The 21,246-nt window shown below is 41.1% G+C and overlaps 1 protein-coding gene across 1 annotated transcript; it reads left to right on the forward strand.

Moving 5' to 3' along the window:
• The first annotated feature begins 14,596 nt into the window (after positions 1-14,596).
• Positions 14,597-18,510, forward strand: LOC136512650 (hydroxyproline O-arabinosyltransferase NOD3-like). The gene is made up of 9 exons (XM_066506608.1): positions 14,597-14,722; positions 14,858-15,345; positions 15,435-15,502; positions 15,742-15,943; positions 16,163-16,260; positions 16,346-16,415; positions 16,512-16,583; positions 16,722-16,835; positions 18,332-18,510. The coding sequence occupies exons 2-9, from the start codon at positions 14,956-14,958 to the stop codon at positions 18,395-18,397; spliced, it is 1,080 nt and encodes a 359-aa protein (XP_066362705.1). The 5' UTR covers positions 14,597-14,722; positions 14,858-14,955; the 3' UTR covers positions 18,398-18,510.
• The last annotated feature ends 2,736 nt before the right edge of the window (positions 18,511-21,246 follow it).

The following is a 21,246-nucleotide window of genomic DNA, read 5'->3' on the forward strand; positions in this document are numbered from 1 at the left end:
CAATGATGATGATGAGACCACCAAGGAGGAGGCACATGTGTGTGTTGAGCATGACCACAATTTGGTGATTGTGGAAGATTACTCTACCTCATGGTCAAGTGATGATGTTGATAATTGATCTACTACAAGCTCACTTGACAAGGTTAATGATGATGCCTCAAATGATGCAAATGATGATGCTACCCCATGCACACTTGATGGTGATGACGATTGTTCATGCCCGAATGATATTGCTACAACAAGCTCGCCAACACCTCTACATTGCCTCATGTCACAAGGTGACACTAAGGTATCAAGTTGCAATGTAATTGCTCATGATTCATATGATGAGCTTGTTGGTAGACTTGCTAGCATGAACATAGCTTTAGAAAATGAGATGACTAAAACAAGTAAATTGGAAAAAGAAAAGTCATTTCTAAAGAACACATGTGAACAACAAAAGCATCTACTTCATGTCATTAGTTGTTCACATGAGGAACTAAAATTAGCTCATGAGGAACTTAGTGTTGCTCATGATAACTTGGTACAAGACCATGCTTTTCTCACTAAAGAGCTTTCAAATAAAAAATCTAAAACTAGTGAGAGCTCATTACATGGGTCAATTGACCAATCACATGTTGTTGCTAACCCTTGTGATGTAGGCAAGAAGAATGTATCCACCTCTTGTGATGATTTATTAGATATGCCATGCTCTTCATATATAGATGCTTATTCTACTTCTATGTCTTGTGAGACTAACCTTTTGAAGGAGAACAATGAGCTCAAAAGAGAAGTGAAGAAATTGAGCAACAAGATATAGAGGTGCTACAACTCAAAAGTCACCTTGGAGCATATGTTGACAAATCAAAGAAAGTTTGGTGACATGAGCGGGCTTGGCTTCAAAAGGAAGATGACAAAGGGAGAAAGAAAAAGGGCAAAGAAGATGAAGAAGCAACTACAATTGAAATTGCTCACTCCATGTGCTACCAGTGTCATGAAGCGTGACACCTTGTAAATAGTTGCCCAAACATTGAGAAGCTCAAGAAGATGAAGAAAGAAGAGAGGTTCAAGCATGTGAAGTGCTTCAAGTGCCGCACTTGGGGTCACCTAACCTTAATGTGCCCAACCAAGCAATTGGTGAAGCAATAAGAAGAGTCTCAACCAAAGCCACAAGATGAGCTAGAGAAGACACCCCAAGAGCAAGTCAAGATCAACCATGAAGATGGTGGTGACTTGATGATGATGATGAAGAAGAAAACAAGAAGGGGTGGAAAGGCAAGGCATCCAATACTTATTCAAGATGCCAAGATGATGAGCAAGACACAAGATGAGAAGAAGATGCATGCTCATATCAAGTGCTTCAAGTGTGGAGATACGGGACACTTTGCCTCGAAGTGTCCTACCAAGCTTGAGAAGAAGGCTCAAGAATTCATGAGAGGCAAGGCAATGGAAAGCACCACATGAGCAATGAAGAGAAGGGTCAATCAAAGAGAAAGTGCTACTCATGCCGGGAAAGAGGACATATGGCTTATTCATGTCCCCTAGGTAACTCTCCTAAGCCCATTTCAATTGATGCAAATACTATACTTAAGAAGGATGGCAATGGTATCTCATTGGTTGCAATTGTAAAACATCCCGCTACCCATACTAAGGTTTTGCCTAAGTATATTGCACCTAACTTGAGAGGATCCAAACTTGTTTGGGTACCAACAAAAAGTGGATGAATGTGTGTAGGTACCATGGCATTGGAGGGTTGATTCAATGGAATTCATATTAATCATCATATGTTGAGTCAAGTATTGAAGCTTAATGCAATCCTATCCTAATGCCAAGCCAAGAATTAGTGAAGTCCAAATGTGCTATAACATACAAGTGTCATGTTCAAGTTGTGGATGATTTATTAGATTATTTGATGGCCTGCAAACATGTGAATTGAAGCTTGCTAATTGAATGACCATGAGCTAACCAAGGTATATCTCTTGTTGATCATTTCGTTTGGGTGCATATGAGTTGATTGAATTGGATAAATATGCAATGTTGCTTGCTATAAGATGTTTGAATGGATAAATGCTTAGTAATCAAGTTTGGATTGATTTGTGTTGGATAAATTTATAAGATGACTTTTAGTAAGTGGACTGAATGGATATATGTCTTATAAAAGTATTCAAATAAATTAGTTTCAAGTTTGATTCACATTTGATAAAGTATAGCTCCAATGATTGAAATCTGTCCTAAATTAAAAATCTGAGCTAGCTGAGATCAAGTCTGAGTTTGAGTGATCAAATCTATTTGGATTGGCTTAAAATTTGGTATGCATGCTCTAGACTTATATTATAAGATTATGGACAAATTTTATGAGAATTGGACAATAGATGCTTCAGTTTTGGAGTAGATCTTGTCAGCTATAGTGTAGCAGTTTTCAGCATGTAGCAGTGGTAGAAGAATTGAAATCTGGTAGCAATCTAGAAGTCCAATGAAGCCTAAATTTTTACAGCTTCTATATGACTTAGTTAACCACATCTACACTAAATTTCGTGGTATTTGGATCCGTACATTGGGAGATATAGATTTTTCTTTGAAGAGTACAGAATCTATCAAAAAAGTGACATCTATTGGATTGATTAAGAGTCACTTTGATTGAAAGGTCCTTAAATTGAAAACATGTTTATAAGTGTTTGAGGTACCTAAGTTTGGTTTTAGATTAATCTAGAAGCATGACAAGCAAAGAATACAAGGTCATTTGATTGTGAAGTGTATTTGGCACACATTTGGTACTCAAATTGAAGATCAAGATCAAACTTAAGATGAAGATGAAGATGAAGTTTAAGTTCTAGAGATTATTGGAGGTCATTTGGTAGAAAGAATAGGACTTAAACAAGTAGAAAAAAAGTACTTCAAGAAGGTTTCATGGTTACTCATCAAGTTAAGTCCATCACTTGGATCAATCAAACAAAGTCAATTCAAGATAGTATCAAGAATGGTTCTTTGGAGAGAGGTCACTTTCTGTCTAGTGTAGGGGCTTGCCGCCTATGTATAGGTAAATCAAATGTGGTACTTAGAAAGCTAACATGGAAGTGGTGATCCGACAAACATTTGAGATGCTTAGTTGAAGCAATCAAAAGGGTTGATTAAGAAAAGCAAGCAACGTCCAAAAGAGAGCTAGTCATGATATTTTAAGTGGTATTCTCACAATTAATGCTCTCATGCAAGCAAAGATGAAATGAACAAGCAAGCCAATCATAACAAGAAAGTGCACTTGATCATTAGTGGTTTTTAATTCATATGGGTGAAGAATTGACTCTATCTATGATGATTGGTCTTCACCAAGCTTATAATTGGACTTTACATTGCTATTGGAGTAATGAATTAGAATCTATATGACTACCCTCTACTCCAATATAGCAAAGGTATCATTGTAATGTGCATGATCATTTCATCCCTTACTAGTATGCGGTTAGTGCATATAGTACATGCTTATTAGGATCATGCATGATAAATGAAAATCTTTGAAATTCATAGCCTACCACTATTACTTGAATGATTAATTGATCTAGTGGTTAGTATATGAATTTGTTCATGAGCTAGTGAACCCAAGTACTTGATTTAATTTGGATTGCTAACAAGTAATAAGTACAACATTGGTAACATAACCCTTGCAAGAGGTGTGAAGAAGCTTGTCATTGGTTCAAACCGGACTTGGAAGCTTAGTCAAATCAATTTAGTTCAAGTCCAACATAGAAGCTCATGATAGTAACAAGAGTACAAGAACAAGACAATAATGTAAATGGATATCTAGTTTGTTTGTTTCAAGTAGTATCTAGACTCAAATGATTTTTCATCAAGAATCCACAAGTGGTGTCTAGATCAACTTACAAGTGATATCCTACAAGTGGTACTCATGAAGATAGCAAATGTTCAAGAAATAGTTTTTATTGATAAATCAATCATACATGTGGCATCACATCTCTACACATGGTATCAACCATACAAGAAGGTGGTTCCATAAGTGATCCTCAACTTTAAGTGATCATCAAGTGAAGAATGCATCCCTTATACAAGAGCTCAAACTTATCAAGTGGATGACCATGCTATGACATAGGGGGAGGTGCCCCACCAATTGGTATCAAGGTCAAAGATCCTATATGTGGTATCTCAAGAGCTATACAAGTTGTGACATTCCAATATTTGGAAGTGTCCATAAAAATGCAAGATTCAAGCCTCAACCATCTACCCCAATACAAGACCTTGCATCAATGAGAAGCACACCTTTTATGGAAATTGATGACAAAGGGGGAGAGATTGTACAAAGATATGAAAGCTTTGGGAGAGATTGAGACAAAGAAGTAGAGGTTGGACATGGACATGGACAAAGAGGGAGCAACATTAAAGAAGATGGTTTCATATTTTTTTGGACAAGAGAAGCACACAAGTAGGGCGAGCAAGCTCATGAACTTGTTTGGTTGCATTTGATATGTGCATATTCATGAGCTTGCTTGCATTTGCGTAAGTCTTTAAACTTGAAATGCATGCTTATGTGGTGTATGCTAGTGATAGAAGTTGAATGGTGATTTGATAACTAGCATGCATAGGATGGTAGCTAGACTTGTATTTCTACATGTGGTACTAGAACCTTGCTTATAATGTTGATCTCATGGAGCTTCTAGTATTTTTGTTGTCTAACTACTCATGATGCTAAGGATAGTGTTAAAAGTGCAACTCCGATTGGTATCACGCTTCAAAGGTTATTCTATACACCTTAGCATCACTTAGTAGTGGTAACACTCCCATGAATTTCATATTTATGCATGTGTGCAAACTTGAAACCAAACCATTTGAGCACACATGTAGGGGGAGTTAACACTACCAAGTCAGGTTGTATTATGTTTATCCAAATCTTAACATAGAGCTTAAATGTTGGATAAGTAGCATAAAATCCAAATCAAGTTAGTAATTTACACTTGTGTGAAGTGCTATCTTGAAATGAGCTTAAATTACATATCTTTGTAGAGTTATCATCAATTACCAAAAAGAGGGAGACTGAAAGGTTCTTGTTTAGTTTTGGTAATTGAGTGACAACCTAGGTGGACTAATTATGTTTAATGTGAGATACACAGGAAATTAGTCCACATATACATGTGTGTGAGCAACATATGCCATGGAGGTGAAAATGGCTCAGAGATGTTGCAAAGCTCACACATGTGATGATAAAGGATCTCATTACACATGAGACATAACATTGAGTCATGCGATCAAGGTGGAGAAGATCGAGACATGACTTAGCTCGACGAACCGGTTGCAAAGTGTGAAGGGAAAGTTGAGTGATGACTTAGCGCCGATGGACCAAAGCAACGGTGAAGAGCAAGTGAAGTCAAGATCGATGAACCAATATGGATACGGTCACATGATGATATGAAGTGGATCATATCATTTGGTGTTTGTTTGGTGCATGTGTTGCATTAACATCAAAGGAGATGGAATGGAATGCGCAAGGCAAATGTATATTTGTAGGGCATTTCATTTCACTGGTCAAAGGTTGTGTAGAGAAATAGATGACTGGGTTTAGGATAGATGGCCATACTATTAAGAGGAGCAAACTTATTTGCATATCGGTCATCTAGTGCCACTCAAGTGATCTAACTTTGCATCGTTGCTAGGATTGAGTGGCGTGGCAAGTTGAGTCGCTAATCCTTTGAAAAATAATTGTGAAAATGCTAACACACATACACATGGTGGTGTACACTTGGTGGTGTTGGCACATTTGCAAAGGAGAAAGAAGTTGGAGTTGAAATGGATCAACTCAGTGAAGAAACGGAGGCGAAATAGGTCACTGTGAGTGATTTTACGCAGGACCTGACGCTAGACCTGCGCGTCCGGTCATCACGCGTAGAGAAGGGCATGGCTCGGCTCAATGACCTAACGCTGAGAAGATGAAGGTGACCTGACGCGTAGGCGGTGAGTCTGGTCACTGCTAACGCATGGTGACGTAGCGCGGGCGGCTGAGGCAACGAGGACCTAACACTTGGCTGCGTCCAGTCAAGGCAGACCTGACACGTCAGGTTGGCTTTTAGGCGTTTGAGGGAGTCTCTGGACATGACCTAACGCTAGGGTATCACGGGCACCGACGCGTCTAGTCACATCGTGGAGTGGTCGAGCACGCGCGTGACCTGACGCCAGGCGACTGCGTCTGATCATGCTCCTGTGCGTTTGGTCAGGTGTCTACCGAGGCGTGCGAGCAAAGTAGCCATTGGAGATCGACGCGCGACATTGAATCTGGGTGACACGTGGCAGCATCGTGGGGGCTCTATTTTTGTGGGGGCTATAAAACCAAGCATTGGTCGGCCTTGGGCCGGTTGCTGAGCACCCTTAAGCCTTGGTGGCTTGTGTAGGTGTGCTTGGGAGCCCTCTAACTCACTTGTGCTTGATAGTGATCATCCGATCAAGTGAGTGAGCGATTCTAGTGTGATTGCATCGTGAGGTTGCATCATGTGGCACTAGGTGATCAAGTTGCAAGCCGGTGGTGCTTGTTGCTCTTGGAGGTTGCCACCTCCTACATGACTTGGTTGCTTATGACTCTGTTGAAGCATGCGAGAAGATTGTGCGGTGCTCTGGAGGAGGATTTGTGATGGGGATTGTGCTCACCCCATGGGGATCACGAAGAGCAACTCTAGTTGAGCGTGTCATTGAGCTACCATCACTTTTAGGGTAGGTTCTTGCAGTGCCCGACATACGGTCTTGGTGGGTGATGCCAATTAGCCACCGAACCACCAAGTAAGCGGTTGACACAACGGCGACGTAGCTTGGTGGCAACCAAGTGAACCTCGGGAGAAAATCACTGTGTCAACATTGTCTTCATCATCTTCTCGGTGGTTTGCATTCCGCACACACACTAGCTTGTACTTATATTTCATACATTGTGCTTGTGTAGATGCTTTTGCAATTAGTTAGCTTGTGTAGCTTGCTAGTTACCTTCTTGCTTGTGTAGCATAGAAGTAGCTCCCTTGCGTGATTAATTTGGTTTGAGTAACCTTGTTAGCCACATTGCTTAGTTTGTGTAACTAAATAATTTACGTGCTCTAATTTGGCTTGTGTAGCCTTGTTATTAAGCATTGCTAGTGAGCTTAGGTGGCTTTGTGCTTTTGCTTACTAGATCGTCTAGGAGCTCCCTCGGTTGTGTGAAGTACCAGTTGCATAGGTTTGTGTGACCTTGCAAGCTAGAATTGTTAGGTGAGCTCTAGCTAGCCTGGCACCTTTGTTTCCTATTTAGGATCTTTGTAAGGTGCTTGAGAACTTCGATAGAGGGGTGTAGTCTTGGTTAGACCTATAGTTTTAAATTGCATTTGTTTGATTAGCTAGTGCAAATAAATTGAAAAAGGACTATTCACCCCCTCTAGTCTGTCATCTCAACCCTACAAATGTCTGATCGCACTAACCGCGAGTCAGGTCGTTGGGTGGCTAGCTCGGGCGCATGCGTGAGTAGATGCAGTGGCTGTGCGTCCGGTCAATGCGTAGGTGTGTTCGGTCACTCTTTTAACTCAGGCGCGTAACATTTTGACTGTTGGGATCGTGCGGACGCCATTGAACATAGGGGACACGTGGCTGCATCCACGTGACCGAACACTGGTGCGATGCATCCGGTCAATTCGACCGGCGCATCCAGTCAGCACGCAGAACCCCCTCCTCTGTCCCTAACGGCTCTATTCGTTTGAGGGGCTCTATAAATAGAAGTGCTTCGATTTGGGCTCACTCTCTTGGACATTTTCACCTGTCATACATCCTTGTGAGTCTAAGCAAACATGTCCCACGCATCTCCATCATTGATTCATCATCATAGTGAGATTGGGAGTGATTCTAAGTGCACTTGCTTGAGTGATTGCATCTAGTGGCACTTGGGGATCGTTGTCGCTGCGGATTTCTTGTTTCTCTTGGTTGTTGCCGCCACCTAGATGGCTTAGAGCAGTGGAGGAGCTTCGACACGTGTTGGTGATTGTTCGTGGCCGGCTTCGGTGATTGTGAGGGGTCTTGTACCTTTCTTGGGTGGAGATCCAAAAGGTAACTCTAGTGGATTGCTTGTGTCATTGAGTTACCTCACTTGTGGGTATGTTCTTGTGGCGCCATTTGTTGGCTAGGTGTGTGATACCTATTAGCTATCGAACCACTAAGTGTTGGTTGACACAATAGGGACTAGCGTGCTGGTAAGCACGTGAACCTCAGGAGAAAACTCTTATGTCTCTTGTGTGATTGGATTTTTCTCGGTGATTTATTAGCTTCATCTTGTGATTGATTCATTCCTCTACACGGCAATATAATCACCCTACTCACTCCTTTTCATTCTTGCAAACTAGTTGTCTAGCTCTTTAGTGTAGTTAGTCTTTGAGGGCTTGTTAGTTTGGTTAGTGTGTCTCTTTAGTTAGTCTTTGAGAGCACACTAGCTTAGTGAGTAGTGACTTAGCTCTTGTGTGTGCTTAGTGATCATAGCAACTAGAATTGTTGGGATAGGTGGCTTGCAATCCTTGTAGTGCTAGAGAAAAATTGCATTACGCCATTTGTTGTACTAATCAATTACTCTAGTGCTTTGTAGAGTTTTTAAATAAGCTATTCATCCCCCTCTAGCCATATGAGGGCCTTTCACCTAGGTCGGCCAACAAGCCTAAGGCACCATCCTTGATCGTCGAATCAAGCGATAAACAACAACATGGAGGTTGGAAGAGATTAGGGTAAAGAAAATAATAATAGATGTAAAAAAGATTGATTGTGTGTGTTGGGTACCTCAACTAGCCGTGCACCTTATATTTATAAGGAGGGGGTGGTCTTTATCCCATGGGATCGAAAACCCTTGCAAAACACGTCAAAACACATATAAGATTCCACCTGGACCGTAAAAACCGGCTTGGTCGACCCAAACCGTCCTGGGCTGTTCCAAACTGTCCTAGCCTATTTTCATGCGGGTCCAGCGTATAAAACCTTTCGAAATTCATAATTAATTCATCTGAACTCCAAATGAGGTGATCTATATATGTTTTTTATTAGCTCGATGAGAGAAACACAATGGTGCAATCTTTCATTTAACAAAGATGGAAAATCCGGCCTAGCAGGTTTTGGGAACCGGCTAGGCCAGTTTTGGCTGGGTCAGCCCCCCTCCCCTAAAAAGTCGTTTCCCTCATACGGGCTCCAAATGAGATGATCCAAATATGTTTTCTGACCTTCTCGACAATAGAACATGATGACAGAGTCCATATACACTTTGGACGGTTTTAGTTGTCAACATATGTCCCCATATTTTTTAGTAAAGCTTGCATACTAAAAAATATCTTCAAAGCCAAAATTGACCTATTGCTACCATCTCCTTCAAAATCTCAGCCATGCCTTCTGTTTGCTGCCTTGAACTTATCCAAAGTAATGTCCTTACCTTCTTCCATGAAATCTTTGAATAGGCATAAAATGATCAAATTGTCCACCAATCATAATTATTTCTGATCTTGATCTTGAAATTGGGCTTGGTACAGCCAACATCCAGTTCTTGTGTTCCTCTAGAACAAAATGTAATCATTGAATTCAATCTCCCAACAAGTCTGAATTAGCAACTTATTTGAATAGATTAATTGGATGGACTCCCAAAAAACATGGCTTGACAACATGATGTATTAAAGTGGCAAGCTTGAAACAGACATCACATCATGAATTCAAGCATCTCGATGTGGCAGACATTCGGTAGAAAGTCAATACAAATCACCATTGACCAGAATATAGTTGCATGCCAATTGCCGAATACATCTACCAACATTAGCACTTGGATTACTTACATAACCCATAATGGGAGTTCTTTAATCATCCAAATCGGCTCTGAGATTGGCTCATGTTAGAATGAATAAATTGGACAGGCTTATTAAGCATGATCTTGTGAATGGGTTGAAAAATGACACCTTTGAGAAGAAAACATTGTGTAGCTATTGTCAAGCCAGGAAGCATGTTGCAAATACTTAGTCTAGCAAGAGCATGATGTCAACTTCAAGGACATTGGAATTATTGCATATGGATCTCTTTGGACCAACAACTTATGTGAGCATTAGGGGGAAACAAGTATGGATTTGTGATAGTTGATAACTTCTCAAGATTTAATGGGTATTCTTTCTTAGTGACCAGAGAAAGTTTTCAACAAATTCAATTCATTTCTCAAGAGGGCCAAAATGAGTTTGAGTTTAATATCAAGAAAGTAAGAAGTGACAATTGTAGTGAGTTCAAGAATACAAGAGTTGATGAGCTTTGTGATGATTTGAGAATCAAGCATGAGTCCTTGGCCAAGTACACACCACAGTCAAGTGGACTAGTTGAGAGGAAGATTATGTCATTGATTGATATGGTTAGATTAATGCTAAGTGAATATAATGTGAGTGATAGCTTTTGGGTCAAAGCAATCAATAACATGGCTTGTCATACTAGTAATAGACTCTATTGTCACCATATCTTGAAGAAGACTCTTATGAGTTGTTGATTGGAATAAAGCCAAATATCTCATATTTTCGTCATTGGTTGCAAGTTCCATATTTTGAAGAAGGGCACAAGATTGAGCAAATTTGAGAGGAAGTGTGATGAAGGGTTCTTGCTTGGATATGCAATAAATAGCAAAGCTTATAGAGTGTAGAACAAGTCCTATGACATTGTAGAGGAGGTTCATGATGTGGAGTGGGTTCATAAGTTGAGGATAACAATCTTGATGATGTTAGAGGTGTAAATTTGCAAGAGTCAATGAAGAACAAGGCTATTGGTGATATTCAACCTAGAGTGCTTGAGGAAGAGGAAGATGATTCAATTACAGTGATCACTCCAACTTCAACCATCAATAATCTAGACAACACTAGCGCAAGTGGTACTCATGATGAAGGTCAAGTTCAAGTGCTAGATCAAGTGCCAAGTCCAAGTCCAATTGTTCAACCATCAAGTTCACAGCCAACAAGCTCAAGTTTCATGCAGAGTGATCCCCACCTGAGACACTGATCATTTCCTACTTTCACACTATCTAAGACTTTGATTAAGGACAGCTATGGTAATTACCAAGGTGGTCCTCCCTGGTTTGATACAGATGCAATGATGATGGTCGTTCTTTGTAGGCGTGCCAACATGGACCCCTACTCTCTCCTAGCTGGTGTGCTAGCAAGGATCCCTATTGAATATTATGGGAGTCTTACCACCATTTTTATCGAGCTTTTTTGCAGAAACCCATAGAGGAATGCCAAAATACATTTGGATCTCCTTTACTAATATCTCTCTCCCCAAGTCTTTTTACCTCTTGGCCGCATCCATCACTCTCCCCCAAATCATAACATAAGAATCCTAGCCTATGCTTCTTGGCCAATTAATTGTCCCTGTCTCAATCCGCTAACCCCTTTCGGCAGAATCCCTGTGACCACAAAATCTTTCCCCTCAACATATGCCCACAGGTGCCTAAATCCCAAAAGAAAGCACCATGGTATACCTCTGCTAAAAAATCATCCTCATTGTCATCTACACATACAAAAACCACAACAAGAACACAATATTATTGTCCACTCTAAAACTGACTTGCACTTAAAACCACAAATCCTTCCAGTTCCATGCCAAGTTTCCTAATTCTAGGCCACAAAATCAAACCTTCCTACAATCTAAACCCAAATTGATAAAACAAAGTATTCCTATCAAACTCGAGTACATAAGCTAGTGTTTTATGAAATCACCATACTTAGGTGGTGGATATTTCTTATGCCGCAATCTTAAAAGGTACTAAATGGCTAGAGGGGGCTAAATAGCCTATAAAAATTTCACTACAAATTCACTAGAGCAAAAGGTTAGTACACTAAATTGCGAAATGCAATTTTGCTCTAGATCTATAAGGGTTGCAAGCCACCTACACTAACAATTCTAGTTGCTATGGTCACTATTCACACAAATTGCTATGTCACTACTTAGCTACACTAGTGAGCTGGCTAACCAACTAAGCTAAGCTACTCAACTACCTCTACACAAGATATCTCTAGGGATGTAAATACAAGATATAGAGAGGGTATACCACACGTGGCAAGAGATGATCAATCAATCAATAAGCACCGAATGAATACCGGGAGAATACCAATGGAGATAAGAGACACAACTCTTGAGGTTCACGTGCTTGCCGGCACGTTAGTCCCTGTTATGTCAACCACACACCTAGTGGTTCACGAGTTATTGGACCACACTAAGCTCTTCACTAGGGCGCCACAAGAACCTACCCAAAGTGAGGGTAACTTGATGACACGAGCAATTTACTAGAGTACCTTTTGGCTCTTCGTTGAGAGAAGGTCAAGAACCTGCACAACTCACTGGGAGATGGCCACGAATAATCACCAACTCATGCCAATGCTCCTCCGCTGCTTCAAACCATCTAGATGGTGGCAACCACCAAGAGTAATAAGAAAACCGCAGTCACAATGATCCCCAAGTGCCACTAGATGCAATCACTCAAGCGAATGCACTTTGGATCACTCCAAATCCCACTATGATGATGAATCAATGGAGGAGATGAGTGGGAGGTGTTTGCTTCAGCTCACAAGGATGTATCACTAATGAAAATGTGCAAGGGAGTGAGCTAGAGCCGGCCCAAGTCTATTTATAGAACCCCCTTGGCTCAAATAGCCGTTGGGCACTCACAGACATGATCAGACTCACCGATCGGACTCTGAGTAGGGTCCAATCACAAGGTCCGGTTGGCTGATGCCGTCCATGTGTCCTCGTTTCAAACCACGTCCATCGAATTCCAACAGTCACTTAAGTTAGGCGCGTTTGAAACCTCCAGACCGAACCTAGAGACTAGGGTCCGGTCGCTCCGTGGCCACAGGGTTTGAATGATTCCAAAAAGGTTCCCAAGCATGTTTTTATGACCGGACCGAGTCTGGTCCTGATGACTGGACGCAGACCAGGGTCCTCATCAACGTTCACACCTACGTGCTAAGTCAAGATGACCAAACTCACTAGCGTCGGGTCTGGTCCAATCGAGTCACACAGGGTCCAATCGCATCTAGAATCACACCGAGAACTCCCAGACCCCTCGAACTGGGTCTGGTCACCCATGACCAGACGCACCCTCAGGGTCCGGTCCAGTCCTTGCCAACTCGCCACCAATGCCGCCCAATCGGACTCTGAGCGTCGGGTCCGGTCATGCCTCTTCGTCGGGTCTAGAGCCAACTCAACACTCTCGCCCTAGGGTCAACCTCTGGATCAGACTCTACATATCAGGGTCCGGTCCTAGCCAAGCCAGGGTCCAATTCCTGACCTTCACCTCCTTTTTCATTTTCTATCTCTTCAATCACTTCACGCTTGCTTCCAAGTTGCTAACTACAAAGTGTATAACCCATGTGCACATTTTCAAGCATTTTCAAGGGTTAATTGTTAACACACCAGGTCCTAGTGCATATGCAAGTATGAATTCACCTAGTGATACTCGATAACCGCTTAGCCAAGGTTTTCCCGTCTTAATAGTATGGTTATCGATTCTAAATACACTCACACCCTCTATGGTGTCTTGAGTGCTAAAACAAAAAACCTATTTGATACCTTTGCCTTGATCACTTTGGTTTTTGTTTTTCTCTTTCTTGTTTTTCAAGTTGGAGAACTTGATCTTCACTTTTGGTCACCACCATCACCATGACCATCATCTAGCTTTATCACTTGGTGTGTACCACCCTATCTCAATCACAACACTTAATGAGAAGGGTTAGTACACTTAGATTTCATCAATTAGCCAAAATCAAACTAGGGCTTTCAAGTCTCGAGGCCATCATTGACCATTGTAGCCACCTCCCACTTCTCTTGCCTCCGTCAACCTTTTCTCGCAATAGGACTTCATTGGCCGCTGATTAGCTACACCCCCAACGATCAACTTGTTCCCACTGTACGAGAAAAGTGGAATGATAGAGAGGGAAGTAGAAAGGAGGAAACATTGAGGCACGCGCCTCAGCAAACTAAAAGCGCTAGATCCAGTAGGGATCCTTGTTGGTACGCCAGCTAGGATAGTTGATAGAATTTGCACCCGTTTAGACCAGGAATGGCACTTGGTATAAGTTATTGTACTTAAAAATAAATAAAAGAAATTTGAGACTTAGGTGACATCTGGACGCAAGTTTAGAGACCGCTACTATATTTTACTCTCTCTATCCCATCACATAATAAGTGCAAATATCACACTTTGAAAAATCTAACAATCTCAAATTTGACTAGATTTATAAAAATACTACTCCCTCTCTTACAAATTGTAAGTCGCTTTGACTTTTTTTTTTGTTCATCTATGTTTCTATGTATCTAGACATATTATTATATTTAGATGCATAGCAAAATAGATGTACTAAAAAGTCAAAGCGACTCCTAATTTAGAACGGATGGAGTATTATTTATATCTTTTATCATGTGTGATGTGATTAATGTAATGATTGCTATTTGATATCATAATTATAAGTATTTTTATATATTTGGTTAAGTTTAAGAATGATTAATAATTTATTGAAGTGCGAGATTTATTTTGGGCCTGACAGACTATTTTTTAAACTTAGGATTGATTGTAAGTGATATTTATTTATTTTTGACAGAGAGAGTATGAAACGAGTTCCCTTTGCCTTGTGCCCTTTGTCACTCTTCCTCTGTAACGAGTTTCTCCCTTTCCTGCCGCACCACGCAATCACCGCGGCGGAGGAGACTGCCGGCGAGCGCTTAGGCCTCTCCGTCCACCGCCTGCCTCGTTGTGGTTAGTTTCCCTCGCCTTCCCCTTGGCCCTTACCTCCCTGCCATATTCCTTCCACCGATCCGTCAGTTCCACCAGCTGGAGGCGATCCCAATCTCAGATCCGACTAGCGACTCACCCAGCGCAATCTCCCGGCAGGCTCCCCGGTGACTCTCGCGATTGGTTACCTGCTGGCACTGCCGCACACTGCTCGAGAGGAGTAGCGGCGCCCCTGGTTGCGGGTTGGGGCGTCAAGGATGAGCGGGAGGAAGAATGCGGGCAAGGTTTCCCCCTGGTTGCTCGTCCTCATCTCTTTAGGATGCTTCTTTGTGACCTACAACCTCCTGACGATGCACGGCCGGGGACGGGATGGGCCGCGCAAGTTCCTCGGCGGCGGCGAGGATCGCGACTCAACGGGCTCTGGTTCGGACCCCGCGAAGCGGTTCCACGTCGCGCTTACGGCGACGGACGCACTGTACAGTCAGTGGCAGTCGCGGATAATGCACTACTGGTACAAGGAGATGAGGGACCGACCTGGTTCCGACATGGGTGGCTTCACTAGGATCCTTCACTCGGGGAAGCCTGATGGATTGATGGATGAGATGCCCACCATGGTGGTTGACCCCCTTCCTGAAGGCAAGGATAAGGTGAGGTTTTGGTTGTTCCTTTTGTGGTGTTTGTTTTCAGTTTATGATGATACCACCTTCTGCTCTTGCTGATATGATGATTTATCCAGGGATATATTGTCTTAAATAGGCCTTGGGCGTTTGTCCAGTGGGTCCAGAGAGCAAAGATCGAAGAAGAGTAAGGGCCTGTTTGGTTCGTCTAGTAGCTACTAAATTTAGTAGCTTTTAGTCACAACTTTTCAACCAAACGCTATGACTAAAAGCTACTAAAAGAGCTTTAGTCCTCTCTCGTAACTCTGGAGTTACTAAAAGTGACTAAACCGTTTAGTAGCTACTAAACACCCCCTAAGTATATTTCCTTTTTTTTCTCATTATGGCTGAAGGATTTGTATGTTCTCATAATGGAAATATTTGTAGGTATATACTAATGGCAGAGCCAGATCATGTCTTTGTGAAGCCTTTGCCAAACTTAGCGCATGGTGATGAACCAGCAGCATTTCCATTTTTCTACATCAAACCAACTGAGAATGAGAAGATATTGAGGAAGTTTTTTCCAGAAGAAAAAGGGCCTGTTTCAAATATTGATCCAATTGGCAACTCTCCAGTTATAATCAAGAAGGTATCTAATTATCAATAGAATATTGATCTAGTTATGGTGGTTGCCAAAATAGCATATGTGCCCATGACATTGTTCTTCTTGGTTTCTGTTATTTTATTTGTTCTGCACATGTAGATACTGATTTTGTTTTAATGAAATCCATCAATGTTGATCCAATCTGTTTACCTGTCATGTCAATCTTGACTAACCTATTATGGATGCCTTCACAAACATCTTTAGGCTCAGCTTGAGAAGATTGCTCCAACCTGGATGAATGTTTCATTGAAAATGAAAGAGGATCAGGAGACAGACAAAGCATTCGGATGGGTCTTGGAAATGTCAGTATAAAATTCTTCTCTGCTTTTATTTATTCTCTTCAACATGTGATTCCTATTAATTTCTCTTTCCCTTTCATATTTGCAGGTATGCATACGCTGTTGCTAGTGCACTGCACGGTGTGCATCATAGTCTCCGTACAGACTTTATGATTCAGGTGCTTAGAAGTCTTGTCACTAGATACAGATAGATCATCTCATAGTGGGGTGATGGCAGTTTATTTCGCTTAAGATGTGTTTGATGATGATTGCAGCCTCCTTGGGACCTGAAAACGGACAACACATTCATCATCCATTATACATATGGATGCGATTATTCAATGAAGGTGATAATACTTCAACTTTAAGCATCTATTAAATATTCAACCATGCTGATTCTCTCTATTGCTCTGTAAAATACTAAAATATATCGATCTACATCAGAGAAAGATGATATGCTTATGCTATTTTTTGTGCTAACTCAGGGTCAGCTAACTTATGGGAAAATTGGTGAATGGCGTTTTGACAAAAGATCTTACCTTCAATCACCACCACCAAGAAATCTTTCACTGCCCCCTCCAGGAGTTCCTGAAAGTGTGGTATGTGCATAATATTTGTAATATTTGGGATGCATGTTGCTCTTTAGCTTCTATAGATGATTGGCTTTTTCATGTTTATATGAAAATTCTGAACTGCTTGTTCAATATATAGAAATTTGTCTCAAGTGTTGCACTAGGTCACATTAATTTGCTGTCCTTGCTTATTTTACTCCCCCCCCCCATCTGTTGAAAAAAACGACTGAAATGTATAATATTGATATTAGCGGTCTTGTTCCTGTATGGCGTATATTCTATATATTGTTGGAGATTCATTGTAAACTGTTGGTCACATTTAGGCTAGGTGATCCATCTACCTCATGAAATTTATGTTGCCTCCTATTCATCTGCACCCTTGTGTTTTAGTTCATTTTTACTAAGGGCGAGAAAGGTCCTTTTTCATAGATTATTGCTTGTAGAATTTGAATGAACCAGAATCACGCAGTTTATATCTAAAGATCATTTGTGATATTTTTTTTTATCACCTGATGTTCTAACCTATTTTTGTCATGAATATTAGAAAACTATCGTTTGTTAGCTTAAGCTTTGTGATCATATTGACATCTACAACTGATTGATCCTCAATGATATGCATTTTCAATCATCAGTATATATATTCATGCTATGGTAATATGAGTTCAGCACCAAAAGCTTTAGGATGATTACTATGCTTTATCTTTTGGTCAGAAAGGGCAACATGTGTGCTCGTATTCTAATACAATTGTGATGCATCTGACATTCTGACCAGACATGTTAAGAACCAGACTGAAATCCCAATAAATTTGAAAGTAGGTGCATACTGTTTTTCTGCCTTAAGAAAGGAAAAAATTGTCATACTCTTCTTTTCTTACATTAGATTCTCGGGGAATGTTTTGAATGATGAGGGGAGTGCCTCTGCATAACCTTTGTAGAATTGCTTTGCTTGCCAAATCTTCAATTGTTGATTATTGCAACATATTAAAAACTCTGAAAGAGCAGGTCATCCCAGTTGCGCATATGTTAAATATATAGCTCTTAAATTTGCCTTGTTGTTCTTTTCTAGACAAGTATTATCCAACTGGGACAATACACTGTTGAAATGTTATTGTTTTTTATCATCCAGAGCTGCTGCCATTTTTGCTGGCAATCCATGCAGCAATGGAGTGGACACTTGAGGAAGCTCAAATGGCATCACAATTTCATTGCAAATTCTAGGGTGAACTTACGGGATTTATGTTGAACAGTTTCTGTCCTTATAATTGTTCCATACTCTATAGCCTTAATGTGTTTGAATCGATATAATTGAAAATCAGGATTTACCACTGGTGGTACGCCATTTCCATTTAATTGACCGTTTATCCTGTTTAAACGGTCGTTTTGCCCACTTAAGTGTCCATTTAGCCCGAATAATGGCTAAATGGTAAGTAACCGACTGTTTACCATTTAGCGTTTAGGGTAACATTGGGATTTTACTGATGAGGACATCCTATATTTGTATTTTAATCTGAATTTTTTTTCAGGTCACTCTTGTGAAGATGGTTAATGAGGCGACCGCAAACATTCCGGGGTGGGAGGATGAGAGATGATTGATGGTTTGGCTGAGTTGTAGTTTATTCCAGCACCCAGCTGGTATGGTTTTGTTCAAAAACATGGAGGAATATCATTGGTCAATAAAAGCAGAGCATTCGATTAATATCAATATCTGAAGTGTAGGACTGTGGCCAAGTTTCTACAGTTTAACATAGATTAGTGTCCGGGAAGAAAAAATATATATCCACGTTGATCTAGGAGTTTGATCATTTTTGTATTTTAAAGGAGAAATATAGGCTTTTGGTTACTCTGGTTCATTTAGCTGTGTTGTAAAGCAGTGATGTAGTTTAGAATCCTCCAAACCATGCCTTGAGAGGTTTGTTAGTGGTATTCATCTTGGGAAACCTTCTGCCGGGTAGTGACAAGATGGCAACGGGCACAGAATGCCCGCATGCCCGCGGGCATGGAACCCGATGGGCAAGGATACGGGCACCACTTCTTGCCCGCGGGCACGGGTGCGGGCACCATCCTGAACCAGAGGATAGTTCTTCGCGGGCAAAGAAATTTGCTATCCTCGCCCGCTTATCCGCTAGACCCGCTCCATAGGTCTGACATGTGGGACCTACAAGCAAATATATGTATATATACACAATTTGTTGTGAATATGTATCTTCGTATTTCTTGTAATACACTATGATTTATGTATATGCTCAAACTGACGGGCACACGGGCATGCCCGCGGGCATTTCATGCCCGCGGATGGAGGGCGCGGGTGCGGTTTGTTGCCCGTGGCGGGTCGCGGGCGCGGGCGCGGGATTTAGCTGGCGGGCGCGGGCATAAGAAGATAGTATCCGCGGGCACCACGCCCGTTGCCATCCTGCTGAGTTCTGATTGCTGAGTACTATGAGTGGAAACCACCAAAGCTTTCAGAAATAATCCAAATACTTGGACCTGCAGTTGCATACAGATAAGTGTAATATGGTTTACTTTTGAACCTATGTTTTAGTTTGTTGTGTAACATTATTTTGCAATGGTCAGAATACAAATGTTGTCTCAAGGCGAGCCTTTGTGCACTTGGAGCACTGTATACTCCTCTCATTCATCAATGTGTGCCACAATTGTCTCATACTCCGTAGAAAGTATTATTTCGCCCATCTTGATTATACTTTCTTAGCAGGACTGACTTATGTGTCTGGAGCACGTCGCGGCGTAAGTGTGGCATGTGAGTTTTGTGTGCGTTGTCTTTCACCCCATAATAAGAGGAGCACATATACCAAATGTCGACTACTTTGATTTGTGCTACACCATGGCCTAGAGTAATAGTGACGTATCATGTCATGTGTAACATCCTCAAAATATTAGAGGCTTAAGGCAATTAAAAAATTAATTTTGCTTGATTATACTTGTAATGCGTTTCGGCATATTATTGAGTTATTATTTCTTTTGAAAAAAAAAATCATTGCATGGCATATCATGTTCATACACAGATGTTCTTGCACACAGGAAATTTTTTTGTTAAGCTAAAAGTTCCTAAAAATTCTAGTAGTGTTTCCATAAAGCCCAAGGTATTCCATATTTACCGATCATCATTATGAATGCATGTGCACATCTTCTTGGCTTCCTGTTCTTTAGAAAAAGGAAAAAACAATTCCATTTATTATGGGCTAACGTTTGCAATTTTGGCCTATCTACTTTGCATCTTTTCCTTCCAAGGCTGAAATAATTTCTTCTTGTTTAAGCCCACTCAGGCCTAGTCCAACATGATTATCTTCATCCATTCTTGCTCACTATTCATTCATATTTCGACGCTCTGTCTACACTGTCAGCTGCCCTATTCCTTGAATACCACGATGTCCAGATCTACGTATAGAGTAGCAGCAGTGCAGCTGCCTCAAGTTACCATGCAATGCTTATCCACCTTGGTAAAGTTATTTCCTTCTTTTTGTGTTAAAAAAAGTTATTTCTTTCCAAAAATTGATGAATTATCCATTCTATTATTTCGGAAGCAATCCTTGCTACACTCTCTCAATCTTCGTCTCTGACTGCAATAAGTCACTGCTAGTGGACTTCCATGAGTGGCTTTCCATTGATATATTAGCGATGTGCACGAGGATGGCCTTTTCCTTCTCTTGCCATTGCATCTTCCCAATTTAATAGTTATATAAAAAGAAAACGTGACCATTGAAGGAAAACAAATTCAATCATTTCCAAATTTCCAGTGTTATCTCAATAATTTGGCAGTAATTGCCGATTTCCTTTCTTTCTGGCATATTGTTGAATCAACCAGGATCTGGTTGGGCTCTGGCTCCTCTTATAGACTGGTTTCTTTAATGGAACTGAAACTGTTTTGAAAAAAACATTTGCCAAAAATAGAACATATGGCATTTTTATAATAATTTATTTATATCAAGTTTCTAAGGAGCAGCCAAGAGGAGCCATGTTTTCGCAGCTCTTATTCTTAGTACAAAAATGGCCCCGACTCCTGGTAAGGAGTCATTTTTAGATGGTCATTTAGCATAGCTCCAAAGGTTGTGGTTACTGGCTAGAGCCATGAGAAGCTAAAGCTGGAGCAGTGCCAAAGGGACCCTAAGAGCATCTTCGGCAGCCCATCAATATATATTTCGTCCTAATAGAATGATATTGGTGGTCACCAATACTGCCTTTTCAGATTATTAGGGAAGATCCTCTAGCAGATCAATAATAATCTTCCCTAATATATGGGACCCACATGTCATGTTACAGTTTTTTTTCTTTTCCTTTCCCCCTCACGTTGTCTTCTTCCTACTGCGACGTAGATGCACTCACGGCCAGCCCCGTCCCGGCCCCAGCCATTAACGCGCCCAGCCCCGCCCACCGCCGCACCCAACCCCAACCTCGACCACCGCCACGCCCATTGCTGGCCAGC

The sequence above is a fragment of the Miscanthus floridulus genome, chromosome 16 (genome assembly GCF_019320115.1).
Source record: "Miscanthus floridulus cultivar M001 chromosome 16, ASM1932011v1, whole genome shotgun sequence".
NCBI lineage: Eukaryota > Viridiplantae > Streptophyta > Magnoliopsida > Poales > Poaceae > Miscanthus > Miscanthus floridulus.